Here is a 19,502-nt window from a genome sequence, read left to right on the forward strand (position 1 = left end):
CAAATTTATTTCTTCAATTAAAATTTATTATAAAATTTATCTTTCATATAATTATCATATTAACTTATGCCTTTTTTAGTAATTTACACATATAAAAAATATTTATGATAACAACTATCTAAATACTCACTTTATCAGAATCACTTTTTCACAAAATTTATTCTTGCAAAATCTATTCTTAAAAATAATTTTTTTTCTCAGAAATTATTCTCTAAATTATGGTTTGATTTTATTATAACTTTTTTTTTCAGAAGTTATTTTCCAAATCATGATTTGGTTTTATTCATAATTTTTTTAAAAGTTATTTTTCAAACTATAGTTTGGTTTTTATCCAAATACCCCTAAATTTGACTAAACACCCCAAAGTACGAAGCTCGTTGCTGTTGTGAAGATGTTTTGTGACCACAGGCTCGTAATTTTTTTCATGTCATGATATACCTTTCCCATTAAAAAATAAAAAAACAACTAAAGCAAAAACACCCAATAACACAATGGAATTGTTTGTCGCTCAGAGCTTAGCCTCATCTATCATCAATATCTAATACTCTTCTAGTTCTAAATATAAGACCATTTTATAGTGTAATTTATACTACAAAATGTATTTTATATTTAGGATTGGAAGAATACCATTATATTTCCTTTCATTAAAATAATAAAATGAGTTCGTGTACAAAATTAAGACTCTGTCCTCATCGATTCCTCATATGCCTATCAACAAGCTCAATCTGAGAGCAAAAGAATCATCAACTACTCTACTCTGGATATTCCCAAAAGAGGCACCCACAATCCTTCCGTTTTAACAATTTGTGAATGTAAATCTAAAGTTAGAATAGGATTTATTCAATCTGCGGTATCCTGCCAACTGGCAAGTGCTGTAGTTCAACTTACATTGGCATATATCTGTCTTTGTTATTTTTTTGCCAACGGCATATGTCTTTCAAAGCTATATGGAAGCTAAACAATTAATCCTGTAATATAGCAGAATACTCAAAAAGAAGGCGCTTGGATGGAGCAGATTGTAGCAGCAGTCTCAAGCGATTTGTAAGCTGATAGCTCAAAGTACCCTGCACAGCCATCTCTGATTCTTTCATTTGCCTAACAATCGTGGCCTATGACCCAAAAAAAATACAAATGGCTTCAATATTGACTTGACGCATTCCTTTGTGACAAGCCATAGAAAAAGCATGACTATGTTCATTAAAAGAAAAAAGTACGACTCTGATGATAAGTGATGAACATGGCATGATCAGAGTACCTGAAGACGTTTCCCAAGCTGGACCTCAACTTCTGTACCAAATGATATAGAATTGGCAAGCAACTTGAGAGGATCCACTGTAGGATCAACAGACATCAAACTAGGGATCTGAGGCGCATACACTATTCTCCACCTTGCTTGCCCATACTCTCCCTTCCCTTCGATTCTTGGCATCAATTTTTTGAGTGTTTCGGTTGCAAGCTTGTTGATTGCAAGCCGACCGTTGTCTTCGAGAATGGATTCCGCCAAATGACTCTCAAGCCTCCTGACAGCCTGCACGAATATAAGCAGTTACAATTCATTGGGGGTCCAAACTTCGCACACTATAAATTGGGAGATGCAATCCATTGATTTCTCACAACAACAAGAGAAAGTGAATCTATTAAAATCGGCAAATAAATCCATTCTCATCATTGAAATAATAGAAAAAGAGTCTATGGAAACGGATAAAATAAATTAAGATTAATAAAAATGAGATTTAGAGAATTAAACCCCATGGCATGTGATTAGTGTGTATTAAGGATGATTGCCACACTTCTGTCAAGCCTACTTACCTTCCTCAATCTGACCTTTTTTCGCCTGAAATCATAGTCCTATGTTTAATTCAACTTAGCTTTAAACAAGGGACTGGCGTTTTGAGATCTAGATTCATATGACCAACTACCAACTCGTGAGGTAAGAACATATTATTTTTCCAAGTATAAAACGAAAACAGAGAAGAAAGGGTGGAGAAGGAAATCAGCAATTAGGGCCAATCTCGGACAGAACATTTGCATCTTGATTTACTTCTTAGAATGAGAGATAAGCTGAACAAAAGGGAGGCCCCCAGAGGGAGAGAGGAATTGTAGGATAAAGACAGTTATTTTGTTTCCAAAGCTTTTACCTCAATAGGGGAGAGTGCATCCTGTTCCCCAGAGCGAGCTGAGGTCACCACAAGGTTTTCCTGCCAATTGCTTGCTCGACCATGAATTCTAAATTGCCATTCAGACCCAACCAGAGCTAAATCTAGTATGGGATCTAGTCCATATTCAGGCTCAAATTTAGCAATATTTATATGCTCTCTCTTTAACCTCACCTACAATTGAATGTATGATGTCGCACATAAAATGAATTCAGGAAGATACCAGCCAAACCAAAATATAACTAGCCTTTGGTTATGAAATAAAGTATTAAACAAACCTGTGGGGCACCTAGACCAACTTCGCCGTTTTCTAATGCCAGGATGCCTTTGGGTTTTACACATTTTGGATGGGCCAGGCCATTCAACTCAAGGTCCCCACTTACGGTGAAATCAAGTATCAAAGGATATATTATCTTCAACTCGGGTCCAAGCGTGAGTTTCAAGTCACTAAGGCGTATATCCATGTCTGGTTCAATTTGCAATTGCTCCATGTCCCTTTCCACTTGAGTTGACCTGACTGAAATTATTATTATTATTATTTTAAGGTCATAATATACAGGAAGACAGTCGCTACACAAATCTAGCTTGAAGAACTGAGGGAAATAATGAGATAATAACTGCAGAATAGCAAGCAAGCAACCAAATGATTGGGCCTCCTGAGGTTTGTGATTTACACGCCACAACAAAATAGTCTTAAGTATAGAAGAACAACTCTATTGATGAAGTTCCCTTCTAATTTCAGATGATAACCATAATCTTACCAAAAATGACTACTTACACAACTACGCAAGAAGAGTATGATAAAAAAGGCGAGTATGAAGGTGCCCCATGTATTCATGTGGTCATAAATCTTGCAATCACAAAATTTGTCATATATTTTATGTATTTCCAATTAAATTTCAATTTGATACAATATAACAAACTAGATTCACAAGTAGCATATGTAGATGTACTGTTGCCTCTAGGCATGTATGGAATATTTCCTTTCCATAGCAAAACGGCCAATCATCATAAAATGAAATGGTGTTGAAAAAAAAATTTGATTCCTGAAGGACAAAGAAACATGTCAGGAGAGAAGCAAAGGATCAACTACACAAAGGGAAGAGTACAAGAGTATCATATAGCAAGAATATGTGCTTGGACGATTGAGAAGAACAATGACTAGGATATTACCTACATGAATATGAGATGAAGATCTAAAGGAAATTATCCTCCAAACGAAGCTCAACTTTTTTTTGGGGGGGGGGGGGGGGGAATCATATAACGCATGAGCTACTTTCTAAGAATGGTTCCTGAAGATGTCCTCTGTCACAATCCAACATGAGGTGAATTTATTGGGTATGACTATAATAGAGCAAGATAAAAATCTCAACCCAAACCCCCCCGTGACTGGATGTTTGAGACCAAAAATGGTTTTTCTAAAACAATCTCTTCGGACAGGATTTCAAACATTTAGAAGGATACAAAAGGAAACTATAATATCAAACATAATTCATATCAGTGAAAATTTGCTTCTTTTTTTTTCAAAGAAGGATGATGACTCACAGATTTTTAAAACAAAATCCAGCTCGCATACACAAATTATTCAAAAGGATACATTATTGTGTAGGAAGTCCTTGACTTACGTGGCATGCATGAGGTACATTGAACTTTAAGCTTCAATAGATATAAATATTAGTAAATAATGATTATGAGTATAAGCTTTTAGTTGCCAATTCCTAGAAAATGAGTCAATTTTGGCCACAGAAAGTCAGTAGCGGTTTTCAAGGTTGAAGGACCATATAATGTGCAAAATTGATGAGCATGTAAAGTACTATCATAAGATTGTCAACCAAAAAAGAAGTATTACCAGAGGACTGAGGAAGTTTGTTCCTTGAGGCAGCCTGCTCTGAGTGGAAATACTGTGAAACATATCTTGAAGGAACAACTTGGCTGACTTCACTAGTAGGAAGCATATACTGATTTGATGGGAATGTAGCAGCAGCAGCAACAGCGCTCCTATCATGAGGCAAATTCGCCACTCCGTGACTAATTTGAATATTCCCAGATATATTTGGTTGCAATATGGAACCGGTTATTTGCACCTGAGAGTCAACCCGACCGCTGCCAAAAGTGTGACATATGCTTTAAAGAAATTCACATAAATGCAAAGAGGAAAAATAATTTGGGGGAGGGTTTTTACAGTTTACAGTGCTATGCGTCAACTACCTAAGAGAATTACAGGTTAAGAACTTCTGTCAACAATGCTTCAAGATTAGAAACATTGAACCAGCCAAGTCTTACCAATGTTTAAAGAGTAGTTATTGGTTAATCAAAGATTGACATAGTGTAGCCAGCTAAAGAGTTTGATGGGTACTTAAGTGGAATGGGTAAACCTCCCCCAGTACCTAGCTATTAAGGTGAGATAACTACCCCTCTTAAATACCCAGTAAAGCATTTCATAATACTTAATGTGGTACTCCCTCCGTTCCTTATTATAAGAGACATTTGATGCTTATGGCATGTTCCTATATATAAGAGACACTTAAAAGTTGTCTCTACTTTTTTGTGTTGATTTCCTATTTTACCCATATTTATTGTCTCCAACTCACACTCTCTCTTCCTCCCACTTCTCTTTCTTTCAATAATTTAATTGTTCTCTCTCATACTCTCTCTCCTTATTAATGAGGGCATTTTTGGAAAAAAAAATTATATTTTTTACACATTGATTGTTCTTAACTAATTTTAACTGTTTTTTTTATCAACGTAATTTGGTTATTCGTCTCTTATAATAAGGAACGGAGGGAGTACTTTGGAATCCCACGCTATCTAGATCTCTGTGAATTGGCCCTCTAAGAGAGCCGATGTCCCAGTGGTTATACTCTACACCACTTCACTTTCTTTCTCACCGGTCAAAGCCCCTCGCAAGCAGCCCTTTCCACATTGACTATGAGCTCCAATACTAATTGAGGATATTTAATTGAGATGAAAAATCCTCTGAAAAGCTAGCTATTGATGTGAGAGAACCACCCCCCCTAAATGCCCTATAGAGCATCTCATACTGTGGAACCTAGGCATATCATACTACCTAAGCCTCTGTGTGTTTTCTTTCTTTCTTTTTGTTTTTTTCCCTCTAGTTTCTTTACTGTTCAATGAGGAGGATCTTTTGTCCCCTGTGTTTGTCCTGTTCTATCTTATCATCAATAAACTTCCTTTTTCTATAAAAAAAAAATTGTTCCTAAACTGAATTTTTCCAGGAATTCCACAATTTCGATTCTCCCTAACACGAATTATTCATAGATTATATCCCCACATAGATTGATGAATAGGTTGAGAGATAACTAAAGAACCTTTCTGCCAAAAAGTTGAGAGAATTAAAGAAACAACCTAAAATTTTTTGCCTGTACTTCCATAAGTTCACACTTCAACTCAATCTTGTCATCAAGGGCTGGTTCACTAGTTCTGAGGGGAAGGTTCCCTTTTACAAGCACTTTTCCTTTTCTGCTTACCCTACTCTCCATTGAAGTGATGCATAACCTGTTTGATTTGATGTGAACAGTTCCACCAAAGTTGGTCAGTGGCTTTCTAATCACCGGAGAAGATATCAAGGCCCTATGGAATGTTGCATATCCATTTAGAATAGGTTGATCAACTGTGCCTCTACACTGTTAAATTGAGACATGACAAGAGTCACAACAGGTGCAAATAAATTATTTGAATAAAAAAATCATATAAAATTAAAATACCAGAGGTTCATGAATAACAAAAATGTAAGAAGTCATTGTCAACATTGCCCACCTCAAGCATGATATCAGCATTGCCATAAAGCCAACTGGCATAAGGAGTTAAAGCTGTTAATAACATCATCCCCCCATCAATTATGTCGACATCAACCTTGACTTCTTCAACATCTAAAATTTTCCAGTGTAAACCTTTAAGGTTTTCATCTAATTGAGTGTTCCAACCTTCGTTTCTATCCCTAGAAACTTTTTTGTCTATAGCATCATCAGTCATCACTTTATTCTTCTCCATCCAGTGTCCAGCCCAATCAACCAGATTTTTATCAAATCCTGCATCTTCACTTGACATGTTACTTTGCACAAAAGAAACAGGGATACTTCCTTGAACGAGTACATGCCCATTCTGGATCATAGGTTCAAATTTTGCATTGAAAAGAAAATGACAGGATGGGGTTAAAGAAGCAAGAACTTCTGCCCTTCCAAGATCAACTCCACCAATGGCACCATCCAGTAGCCTTACTTGCAAATCACATTCTGGTTTTGCTAAAGTCCCTCGAAGATCTCCTTCCATATGCAATATACCGCTAAATGGTGCCAATAATGGCTGCAAAGAATGAACGGCATCTGTTGTTGTAGATTCAATGACCTGAATTACAGTTGGGACCAGACTAACAGGAAAATTTAAGACAGCAAAATGAAGGTTGGTTTTTGGCCCTAACAAAGTCCCATCTGCATGGATGGTGGCATTATCCTTCTGGATAAAAAATTCCTCAAGGTGCAGACCATCATCATTACTGTAAGCACCAGTAGCCCAGAGACGCTGAGATTTATAGTCTCCCCACTCCCAGTTCTCACCTTGAAAGTCAACTTCAGCCTGAAATGCCATAGAATAAGAAAGCCAAAATTAAGGAAAGTGATCACGCTAACTTCAAAGGACATAAACAATGAAAATATTTTACCAGGGTATCTCCATTTCCACCACCACTAGCATCAATTGAGGCATGCCAGCGGCCTTTAAATTCAGATAAACCAGGCAGGTTCAAACCTTCAAGAACGTCATTCTTTGGAGCCTGATGCTCCCTAATCATCTGCAAGTGATAGGTACCCACACACACACACCCCAACAGATCAATCAATCAATACATAAAATGAAATCTACATGCAGCCACACTATTCATAAGTTATGAATAGCTTCGTTAAAAGCACAAAACCTATAGTATAGCTCTTTATTAATAACACTAAGAGACAATTGATGTCTATAATGAGACTCAGTAGTTATTAACTTCATGATGCGTTTATGAGCATAAACTCACACGCAATGGATAGTAACTTTTGAAAGGAAAATACAGTATAACGACTCCTTGACAATACCTCAAGCAGTTCTTGTAGGTTGTCAGCATATAATCCCACTGACTGCAAACTTTGAATGAATAGATCCTGTATATAAGACGAAGCATCAGTGGAAGAATTTATATGGGACAAACTATACATGTACTGTGAAGGAAGCAACAAAAACCGTTACACCATTATTCTTAAATTCATAGTCAAAACCAGATAAAATGTTCCTTGCAATGTTTCTTACGTTTCTCACATTTACGAGAACCGGATAAAGTGGTAACTAGACAACTGGATTCATAAACAAAACATCTTGATTAACAGAGCCACATCGAGATTCAGTTGGTTAACTGTGTGTGCGTGTGTGTGCACAGGGCTCCTACACAGAGCATAAGACAACCTTTGAACTTGAACAGACAGCAGGGTCCATACTCCGAGAAAAAAACCTTGTAAGAGGAAGCACCTCTGCAACCTCAGCTCTAGGAACCTCAAGTTTCATTCTCCACCTTCCCAATGAGGATATGACACTATTAAGATGCATCGACATTGGCTTTCTAAGAAAGCCACCCCCTTTTACATCAACAGGGCTATGAACGCCAGGCAACACATATTCACCTTGAACTTCATAACGGCTGTAGTTTTGTTCCAGAACAGTTTTTTCCAAAGTGATCTGAACAATAGTACGTGAGCATACAATTAGTATCAAACACAAACATTATGCTTATTACATTTGCCCAGAAGGACAATGTAAAATCTGTTGAAGTCTACATCAAAATTGTATGATCCAAGAAACAAAGTCATAAAAGATATCATATCAGAGACAATTTCATCACAGCTAGGATGGCATTATAATGACAAAGAAGTTGATCACATTACATATAAAGCCTAAAAGAATATCTAAAACCTAATGTCTGCAAGCTTAAGATCAATCAGAGTAAAGTCATCAAACAGCACAGTAAAGTAAACGCAATTTTTGAGAAGAGTAAGCTCCTGTTAAGATCAGAATTTTTTTTTTCAGCAAAGAGTTCCTTTTTTAAAGAAAAACCGCTTCCAGAAAAGCTAAAACTTTTAACATGAAAGCAGCAGCACAAAAAAGCAGTTCAAGATTTTTATACTAACTTGAAATTTTTTTTACCTTTTTGGAAGACTTCTTTACAACAAAAAATTTAGTTTTGCAATTAAATAATAAATTCATCTTAGCAGACATAAAAAAGATATAAATATGTATCTTAAGCACTTCACAACTACAGAACCATATGGGTTGAATATGTAAGCTGATTCTACTTCTTAGATGTCTGGCTTATTCATAGGTGAAGTAAAATTTAGTACAAGTGCAATGAACCTAGATACTTAAATCCACATTATGCATAAAGACACTACAAGATACACTATTCTAACACTCCCTCTCAAGATGACGTATATAAATCACATGCACAAAGCTTGTTACAGATTTAGTTGATTTGAAGATCCTTGAGAGATTTAGCAAACGTATATACTAGGATTCTGCCTCCCGGAGCCTTCCAAAGATGACAACAGGGCGCATATTCTAAGAGGATAAAATAACAAGACCAGGGAGATTCTCACTTCAGCAGAAAAAACAAAAACAAAAAGCATGTAAAGAGGTTTGCAATTTGTGTCAAATGATTTTCAAACAGAAGAAATACAGAGTGGTCAATACTCAATAGAGTTAGTCTGATGAACACAGGTATTCGTACACAAACTGATGAACACAGGTATACATACAGAAGGTATTCATCATCAACTCCCAGCCATGCTAAATAAATGTTTAGGTGCAAACAAATAAAAGGTTGGGCTTAGGATCTCACAACATCTCCACTCCATCTTGCTGCCATATCAAGGGCTTCACCAAACACACCACTGAATTTTGGCTTAAGGACAGATAGGACACCATGTCCTCTTCTTTTCTGAAAATTAAGCTGAATTTCTGCCTGAAATCAAACATGCAACCAGCTGAAAAAAATCATTTATTTCATTTCATGACCTTATCATCAAACAATATCCAGGAAGAACTGAACAGCAGATGGGAGGAGGAAAAAGAAGGGCAAGCAAAGAAAGCTTAAACATCATATGTTGTACAATAAATAAACTAGATTATCTCAAATAACATAATTCAACTCAGTAGCCCATTATACTTTATTTTGGCCAACATATATTAATGGTTGATCCGTGATCCTCATCAAAATGAACTGATTTAGCTAACACCAAGAGTTACATCAAGTTAACAGGAGCAAACTCAAAATTTCAACATGAATTACTCAAAGTAACGCATGAAAAATTTATCAAATAGAGGACTACCATTGGATAAGAGCAAACTATATCTCACTGTCATTAACCTCAGCACAGTAGCAGGTGCAAAATTATGCCCATTGGTGATTTTAGAAAAACAATAATCTTGCTTACAAGGCCTATATTGCAAGCCACCGAAAAAATTAATTCAACTAGCAAGATACCAATTTCACACCCAAGCAGATAACAAAAATTGATTTTAGAGCAAACTATATCTCACTGTCATTAACCTCAGCACAGTAGCAGGTGCAAAATTATGCCCATTGGTGATTTTAGAAAAACAATAATCTTGCTTACAAGGCCTATATTGCAAGCCACCGAAAAAATTAATTCAACTAGCAAGATACCAATTTCACACCCAAGCAGATAACAAAAATTGATTTTGACATTTGAGAGATACGGCCATCTTCATTATGATTCAAATATCCATGAAATAATACATAATAAGAGGGACAAAAAAGATAGTTAATGCTAAAAATATTCCACATTATTCAATCTAGTTGAATTAGTTTATTAGGTATTAGATGTAATCTTCGTTGTTCCTTATTTTGCAATAGCCGCATTTCTAGTATGGCAAGCTTTACATAGCCTATGGGGCCATAAGACAAGTATAACTAACAAAATGTTATGTAAGGGACTACTTGTGGAGGGTTCTCTCTCTGTATATATTCTGCTCAGTGGAAACATCATCACGTAACCAGCAATATGCCTTACCTTTTCTATGATTCCCCTGAGAGAAGCAAGCTCCAACTCATCAAGTGGAAAATGCCGTACCTACAAGTATGGCCCACAAAAACAGGGAAGAGAGAGATTCTGAATGCCACATCTTGGTCCGTGGTAGTGTGACCCAAAATTTTCAAGCAAAGAAATAAGAATCTGGATCCAAGCACTGGACCCTAAATACAGGTACCTCTAAGTTAGCTGAACGAAGTGGCTGAAAACAAATGTTAGTCTTCAGTTGCCCCTTCTGAAGGGAAATGGACAGCAGTTTTCCAAGATTTAGGCCATCTTCACGACTGACCTGCAATGGCCCAACAAACTCCGCTGCAAGACTTTCATCAGGCCTACCAGAAGCCTCCAACTGTGCTCCAAGAAAACTTGTAAGCTAAAACAGATTTATGCATTATAAACATTCAAAAAATTTTAGGCAGGAGCACTAAGGTAATCAACATTCCATCTGATCTTGTAAGGCCAATCACCAATGCACTTGGTTGGTTCATAGGCAGTTAGAAGCATAAGAAGAAGAGGGAAACAACAGTACAACTATTGACCAAATAACTCCATCATGTTCACAATGGAATGAGGTGCCAGCACTAATTGATTATGCATATTATATAGAAACCTTAGCTACAATTTTACCTTTATAGTGAAAGTATCAAATCTATTATATTTAATATCTATATATATGTACATTATATCTCGAGATAGGAAGCTACAATTTTGCGCTCAACAAGATAAAAACTATTCAAGAAAGTAAGAATCAATGCATACCTTGATATGCTTTGGAGAAACACTCACAAACCCAGATAATTGAGGTGCCAGCATTAATTGATTAAGTTTGAAACCAGATATTAGAACATTGCCAACAAGACTATCTTGGCTTCTTTCCTCCAATGCTAGCACTTGCCGCCCTTTCTTCACAGAAGTTTGTTCAGTGGTACTGCTTCCAGGTTTTGAAACCCTTCCCTGAAACTTAATCTTTCCGGTTGTTTTCAAATACAATGGCCTTGGAGAATCAAATGAAAGAGCAGATCCCAAACTAAACATTTCAAAATCACGCATACGCAAATCCAAGTCAACTCCATCAATATTAAATGGAATGGTTCTAGCTGCAGAAAATTCACTTCTCTCAGGAGAAAAACCATCAACATCTGATGTTTGAACTCTCATAAACAAATCAAATGCAGCTGAAGAGGAATCAACAGTTACAGAATCATGTGATATAAAGATATCTCCTCTGGCATTGTTGAATGACCCTTCTGCTTTAGGTGCAGTCCATTTTATATCGAACCTTCTGCTTTAAAAATAATTAAGAAAATAATCGATAAAATCCAAGTTGAACTATAAGATACAAAGGTGAAAAGGCAAAAGCAGATTGTTATGATAGCCAACGATATTGTTGGATGCTAATCAATAAAAACTGATTACCCAGAAGAGAAGGGTTAATCTTACGGTTTTAAAAGAGATCCTGACAATTTTGTTTCTCCATTTATATTGCCCAATTTGAACGGCATCAAACGATGATAGCTAGGTATATAACGAAGCATAATTTTGTCAAATGGCAAGCTTCCAGAGAAATTCACATCTATTGCTGCCTCATCCTCGTCACCCTAAAAGAAAAAATAGTATATATTCTTAAGAGAACTGAAATTTACACTCTATATGGCCAAATGGCCGAAACCCCTTAACTCTTATTTCATAAGTGTGAGAATTACTACATTTTGGTCTGTGAGCATATATTACTTTCCTGTGCCATACAGCATCACCTAAACCTTGTTAAGGATCACAAATACCCTTAATAAACTTAGAACGGGGAGACAATGCAGATAATTTTAACAGATTTTCGAGCTTCTAATTACAAAGAAATCTTCAGGTGAGTATATATAACAATGATCCTACAGTAAATGAGGATGCCAATGATTCCAAGTTGTTCCACACGTGTGAATAAAGAAACAAATGAAAAGAGATGGAAAAATCCAAAACCCAGGTATTCTCTCTCAAAGCTAAGCAAAAACAGATAGGCTTTTTGTCAGCCAGTTCTTTACCTCTGGGCATACCCAAACATTTCCTGCCCCACGAATTTCACCACCATCTAGAAGGCTTGCCCTTATTCCATATAAATCAGCAATCTATTATTTACAGAGAAAGTATTAACAAAATATAACATGTCAATTCTGCAGGGAATCACTACTCTTAATGTGCTTTCTAGAAGGTTCATCCCTGTCAACTTACACTATTATCAGTGTCAAAAGTAAAATTGGCAGATACATATGAAAATGGAATACGATCACAAGCCGCCAATGCGCCAGCTTCTTTACTGATAGCAAGTGCTTCAGATGCTGCAGATGCAGGAGTGTCAACATTTATATGAGAGAAGGTCCTTGAAACCATTCCACTACCTACAAATACAGGAGCATACAGTGGGCCTTGACAATTGAAAACAGCAGTTACTGAACCCGCCAGCTGAAATCAATAAACCGTTTATAAGAAAAGAAGATGCAGGGATTGATATTGATTAATATAACATTTTTTTTTGGGAGGGAAAAAATAAAAAATTGATACAATTTCACTCTTAGTAAGTCATGAATAGACAGCAAGAATGAAACATCCAAGCTGGTCTTTTACATTAAAAAAACAACTGAATTATTAGATATCAAGAACAGCCCAGTAGCAGGAACAGGAACTGCGCATCAAAATTGAAAACGGAAGAGAATAAGTCTAGTTCATATGTTGAAGATACACTTGAAAAATCAGCAGATATTGAAGAGCATGAAGATGAAACTGATTCCATAAGCACAGAACTTGGTCTTAAAATTAATGAGCTAAAATCAATAAACTTACAGGAAACAAGAGAGATCTCATCTTAAAAGTTCTCATCAAGGCATTTAGTTCAACAACAGGAACCTGGTCATTCAAGATGCAAAGCATTAAAATATAGATGAAACAACTCAGCCTATCCATCACGAATTGACGAAGGCACGGAATATGAGCCTAAAGGAGAGATAACACTGAGAGAAATATACAAAGCAAATTTAATGAGTAATAAAGCATAAAGAGCCTCAATTTTGGAGCTATACAAGAACATAGGTTTCTTATATTTGAATAGTATTTGAAAATTGAATCGTTTTAAGAATACAGCTTTACAAAGACTCTTGGAATCACCAGTGAAATATTATACCACAACATTTAACTTTGAACAAGCAAGTTCCAAGAGAGGTGAGGTAAACCAATGAACAGTTAGAGAAAGTATAAATCGTATTTTATCAGAGCACTTGTGCACAAGAAAATATACCTGGCACATAAGATGAATTTCTCCTTCCTCAGGATGGATGCCAATATCTCCTGATGCTTCTAGAGGAATGCTTCCAAACCATCCACTAGCGTTGTGTAAAAATATTCTTTGACCACGAAAAAGTAAACTTGCTGAAATGTTCTGCAAAACAGACACAATACAGAATAAAAAGTAATAATTTAAGCTCACCCAATGATGTAGTCAATACAGTCAACAAAATAATATGCCTTAGGCCTAATGCCTGAAATGAATGAAATAGCAGGCATCAATAATTATGCATCTATTCCATGCTTGAGGGAAATGAAATAGGTATTAAATCCAACTTTTGAAATAGTCATTGAGTAAACTTATAAGTGAAAATTCAAATGTCAAAAAAGGAAAGGAAAGAGCAACACATTCTAACACAAATGAAAATAGGACATACAGAAAACCATGATGGAGCATCCGATAATTGGAAATCCGCCCCCGTTAAATCAAGTCGTCCATGAAGGTTTGGAAATGTTTCACCTCTCGACATGCATAGGCGAACCTAAAATAAGGACCAAAAGAATAATTTAACATTTATTATTCTGCATATAATACATGCAAAAGATCAATCTGAACATAAGATTTAGATAGTTCCAAAATATTGATTAAATGTTGGTTCATATGAAAGATCATATAGCTTAGTCCATAACAATTGGCCACATGGCTGGATTTATTTATTTGTGGGAATAGTTGTAAAAAGTTCATAACCACACCAAAGCAACAAATCTACCTCCAGGAGGTATATATGCATTGTCAAAGTCAGCTGAAAATTCAATCCATGAAAGTGTGATGTATAAAATTGAAAATAATTAAAGAAAGACATCATAATATGAAGTTTAATTGCCAAAAATCAGATGAATAGATGATAAGGCTCCAGAGGGCTTTAGCCATGCAGACAACAATTCCAAGCAAAACACAGGAAAATATCCACTAGATTAAAGCATAACCTAGTTGAACCAAAATATCATGTTGGGACCAACCAATTTATTCAGATATCGAGATTTTTGTTTGAGTATCGAAAGAAGAAATCCATCATTTCATGGACAAAAAATATCACAATAATTCATCAAAAGTTTTCAGGTCAGCTCTCTAAGCCTACGTCATAACAACTTATGGTTCCAATTCAGGCAATTTTTCGATTTGTATCTCTATTATTAATAATTAGAGCAAGCGGAAATCTGCCATCTTCACTCTTTGACCCTAATGATTCAACAACAATTCCATATTTTATTATCATATTTATAAAATTAATTTTTTGACAATTGCATCCCATTGTCAGCCTCCCCACCTTCATTTCCTGCCACCCTTATCTCCATGGCTATTCCTTTATCGTCACATCCTCTCTTAACCTCATTATTATGCGCTGTCAGAAGTTATTTTCTTTGGATACCAGAATTTTATAAAGAAAAGATAGAAAAAATTAAACACTAAATGATCCTCAAGCCAAACACTGCAAAAAGCTTAACTGTCAGAAATCATCAGTAAAACTATTGACCGCCAGTACCTACTAGCTTAAGCTTCTAGATTGAAATAATCCCAGACATGGTGTCAAAGCCTTTACCATCTAGTGGCCAAGAGTTTGATTCTTGCCAGTTCACAAGGCATGATAGACTTGTGCCTTGTGCACACATTAAACCAGAAGACTTTTGCACGGCATCAGATATTATAATAAAAAATATTCATGGAACTTTACTTAATTTCTATATTGAGGGCGTTCTAGTCACACATAAATAATATGTGTGTGACCATTTAGTTGTGAACACGGAAAAGCAACCAGCCACAAGTATCCTCCAAACCCCACACACACACACGCGCGCACACACAAGTAAATGCTGCATCAGTTATTAAAATGCAACATTCCATTTTGTCATAGCAATTTGGGCAAGAAATTTTTTTTAAAAGTATGACTTGATGCCATTTTACTGAACTTTCAAACTAAAATTAGATAAGCACCTCACCGCTGGCCCTCCCCTTAGACCATGTGATTGGAATTTCTAGGATCCTTTCAAATAGCTGCAAATATCAGGCCAGACACATTGATATAAGCAAACCGTATATTTAAATGACAAAGCGGAAACATGGTCAAGTTTCATTACTCTAAACCTTACCGAGACAAACAGATTATCAATTTTTACATTAGCATGCCATTGCTGTTCAATAGTGTCCACAAAGATATTAGCAGACAACCAGCCACCATCTTCAGACATAATATCTGATCTCCATGTCTTACAATTACCATCAAGTTGAACATGCAGACGGCTATAGCAGTTTTGGAACTTCACGTGCCCGTTGACATTTTCTATCTCCCTGAAAATACAAAGCAGAAGATACTTGAATTGATGCAGACCAGCACTTTACTATAAGAACTTTATTTCTAAGTATAAACCATCTTTTTATTAAGTGGAACCACTACAGCAGCAACTAATCTGAGCATACACTCTATAATCTACAAAATCATACTTAGAAAAATTGTATACACCTTTTATCTTACATTTATTAAGAAGATTATATACTTGACAAGAAACTTTATAAAATATACATGTTTGTTCTCATTAAAGCTACAGCAGTGGCAATAAAAATCAACACCAAGAGAATCCGCTGCAATAACATGATTGACCTAAGATAAGAATGTCTCTGGTGTAGTAAAGGAAACATTTTAAGTGAAATATTTTGCAGTTGAATTAACAGTAACTGCAGTCTGCAGCTGTATTTGTCATTTCTATAATAATTTCTTTAAAAAAAAAAGACAAATAAAAACTTCTACATTTAATAAGATTTCAGAAAATGAAAACAAATTATAAGATTTACGCACTACCAATGCAACTACTTCTCTCCGTTATAATTATGACCAAGCCCTAGAAACAATACAATATGAAGTTTACTCTCCAAGTTGTGATAAGATTACAAGAATTAATTCATTGCTCAACATGAAATAGAGCACCGAGACTTTACACTAGTTTCAATAAAAACGTTATAAGTTTAACAGAACCAGAAATGATGTATCCAAATAGATAAACAAAAATTAAATAAGGCTATCTTCTTATGAATCCTCAGACTAAGAACATGCATAACCCATGCATACATGATGTATACAAGGAGAACCGCGGACTGAAAGAAGATCTAAACAATAAATTCTTGAAAGAAGCACACAGAAGTAACCGAAAAAACAGTGGTTACGTCACGAGGATTTGAACACCCAAAGTCAGGGACCCTTGATTTCTATCAATCACAATACTACAATAGATTATGAATCTTACACACCTCTGGCCTCTGTTAACATCATGATTAAATTTCTTCAAATGCCAATAAGGATATCTTATCAAACATGTTAACTGTCAATCCACGTCCTTAAAGCTTTGTTAATTACCTCTATAATACCATTAAAAAGATAAATTTAGCTAAACTCCCCTAATTACCTAAATAATATTTAAAATTTTGAGGTGGTGGAGACCTAGTTTGTTCCCCATCACTTCAGACTAGCCAATTAATAAATGATAAAATGTGGCTCTCACCTAGCTTCCCTGTCACCGTATGCAAGTAGCATCACTGTAGCATCTCTGATATGAACAGAATCAAGTGTAACTGAAAAAAACCCTGTGTCTTCGGAACGACGAAAATCAGCCATACCAACATGCTCATAAACACTATCTTCAACTTCGAGGCCCATGTGAGACTTGAATTTTTTAATAGAACCAGAGAGACAGCAAAATAAGAACTCCATAGATCTAAAGAATAAGTTTGAACCAAATTTCATAAAAATGAGATCAATTGGAAATTGAAGATATGTTTCCAGATGAGGCCTAGGGTTCGTAAAGACTGAATCTTCAGATGACAAATTTCTTTGGCCCTTGGACTTAACATTAATTTGACTATGAGCAACATGAGGTCCCAACTTCTCCTCTTTGGCCAAATAACTATAAGTATTTGCAGGCTCTGCAACATCCCCATGAGATTGTAAATTTTCAAACTTACGAACTCCTGTCTGCAACACTGGATCCTGAACAAGTTTTGGAGAATCTGAATGCACATTAACATTTGCATTTAGAGAAGGAGTCCTAACACCATGATCTCCGACCTCCGTTACTCTTCTTCTATCATCATTTCTTGTTTCATCACCACTGATAACATATTTTGCATTATTTTCAACATCGCTCTTCACCAGAAAAGTATCCTGGTTCGCAAAATCAGAACTACCTGGTGGCGATATAGTCTCCACAGACTCCTTGTGTAATTGACCTTGAAAGTAAGTATGAGCTGCTAACGAACTCCGTTCAAGAATCTTTATTTTCATAGCAACAACAGAGGCAGTACTACCACTCCCGTTGACCTTATTCTTCAACTTGGGAGTCCTACGTCTTTGCATTTCTCTAGGCCGAACTTGAAGCCCTGAACTTGGAAATTTCACACCAAATGATCTTTCCAAATCCGCATGTTTTATGTCATAATCAATACCTGAGTCCATGCAATGACGGTCATGCTTCCCCTGATTCAGGCAATAGACGGATTCGGACTTTGATTCTGCTGATTGAGCAGCAATCGCCTCCGAAGCATCACCCTCAGATAGAGTAGAAATCCTCTCAGAAACTATGTAACCCATCTCTGCAGCTTTTCTTGCTGCTTCATCCCTTTCTTTTGCCCACCGAAAAGCTGCTTCCTCTCTTGCAAGCCTCCTAATTCTGGTACGATGATCAATCCCTTCCTCGGTTGAAAAGTGCCTCCGCATGCCACCTTCAGATGATGGAATTCCTAACCAAGTATAGTCCTTCTTTTGCACTACTAGGACACTTGGGCGCGACAAAACTGCATCAATAACCAGCTCTCCCCTCCTTAGACTTGCAAAAGGATGAAGACGAAGTTGAACTATGGGAACCTCACCGCAAGAAAATTCTTCCTCATGTGGCCCAACTGAACATGACTCCAATGTAATGCTAAATGGTGAGATTCTTCTAACCTTGCCAAACTCAAGCCTACGCTGAATGCGTGCACTGATTGCAGAGCAAACAGAAGGCAATAGTTTAGCTTCAATAAAACCCTTAGATTTACCCTGCCCATACCATGCCAATAGACATATCCCAAAGATAATAGCTGTATAAACAGAGGCCCTAATTAAAAGCAACCCTTTATTCCACAAAGAGGTCAAATAACTCTCCAGAGCCTTGCCTGGAGGAAATGGTTTCTTGAAGCATTTCAACCTCGACTGATTTTTTGAGACAAGGTCTCTCCTCATTGACTCCACATTTCCCCAGCAAAAGCGCGAGAAACTGAAAACTTGGTTCACCGGCCGACTTTGTTGAGCAGATATAATGCATCTGCGAATATCCCTTTTCGGCAACAAAATTTTGTTTAAATAAAAAATCTCCCTATTGCTGCCGATAAGTTCTAAAGAGCCATAAAGAGGAATCCCCAGAAAGAAGCTGTGATTTTTCACGTTCATCATCTTCTCTTACATCCACCGAACTGTTTGTGGGTCATTTGTCAGGGCACATGAAGCTGTTCTTCTTAGTCCCTCAGTAGTTTGGAAGACTCCAGAGCACTCTAAACATTCAGAGCCTGTCCTGCGGGAATCAGAGCAAAGTGCTCAACCCTGATGGACTGATCTGGAAGATACAAATGAAGTTGAGTTTGAGATTCTGTTTGTTGAGTTTCGTTCTTTGGGTGTGGGACTCTGATTCGGAGTCTCGACGGGAAGGGAGGAAACTTCGGCTAGTTTCTTGCATTGTTTATCAGGCTCTAAAAGAAGGAAGAAAGTGGAAGCATATTTGATTTCTTGGGTTAAAGGAAATGCTTAAGTAGAACCTTCAAAATGACGATAATGAAGCTTACTGTTGTCACGGCGGATGTTGCCTGGATTCTAGCAACATCCTCTCCATGACAGTTCGCGTTAGGCACGCCCAAAAACTGCGCGCTCTTTACTAAACGCTTCGTTAGGTTTCATACGAAGCTTCA

The 19,502-nt window shown here is 36.5% G+C and overlaps 1 protein-coding gene across 1 annotated transcript; it reads right to left on the reverse strand.

Annotated features, from left to right (window-relative positions):
• Positions 1-726: 726 nt before the first annotated feature.
• On the reverse strand, positions 727-19,250 carry LOC114735782 (uncharacterized). Its single transcript, XM_028923536.1, has 23 exons — positions 17,069-19,250; positions 15,665-15,863; positions 15,510-15,569; positions 13,954-14,058; positions 13,530-13,670; positions 13,079-13,141; positions 12,470-12,700; positions 12,283-12,366; positions 11,690-11,847; positions 11,009-11,531; positions 10,428-10,598; positions 10,232-10,291; positions 9,037-9,159; positions 7,611-7,880; positions 7,247-7,312; positions 6,835-6,963; positions 5,934-6,749; positions 5,523-5,800; positions 4,006-4,259; positions 2,435-2,673; positions 2,139-2,330; positions 1,256-1,528; positions 727-1,109 (listed from the first exon to the last, which is right to left on the reverse strand). Exons 1-23 carry the CDS (start codon positions 18,991-18,993, stop codon positions 963-965), a joined length of 6,507 nt encoding a protein of 2,168 aa, XP_028779369.1. The 5' UTR covers positions 18,994-19,250; the 3' UTR covers positions 727-962.
• Between the last annotated feature and the right edge of the window lie 252 nt (positions 19,251-19,502).

Source organism: Neltuma alba, unplaced genomic scaffold, assembly GCF_004799145.2.
Source record: "Neltuma alba isolate B1F8T4 unplaced genomic scaffold, ASM479914v2 tig00013251_pilon, whole genome shotgun sequence".
NCBI classification, from domain to species: domain Eukaryota; kingdom Viridiplantae; phylum Streptophyta; class Magnoliopsida; order Fabales; family Fabaceae; genus Neltuma; species Neltuma alba.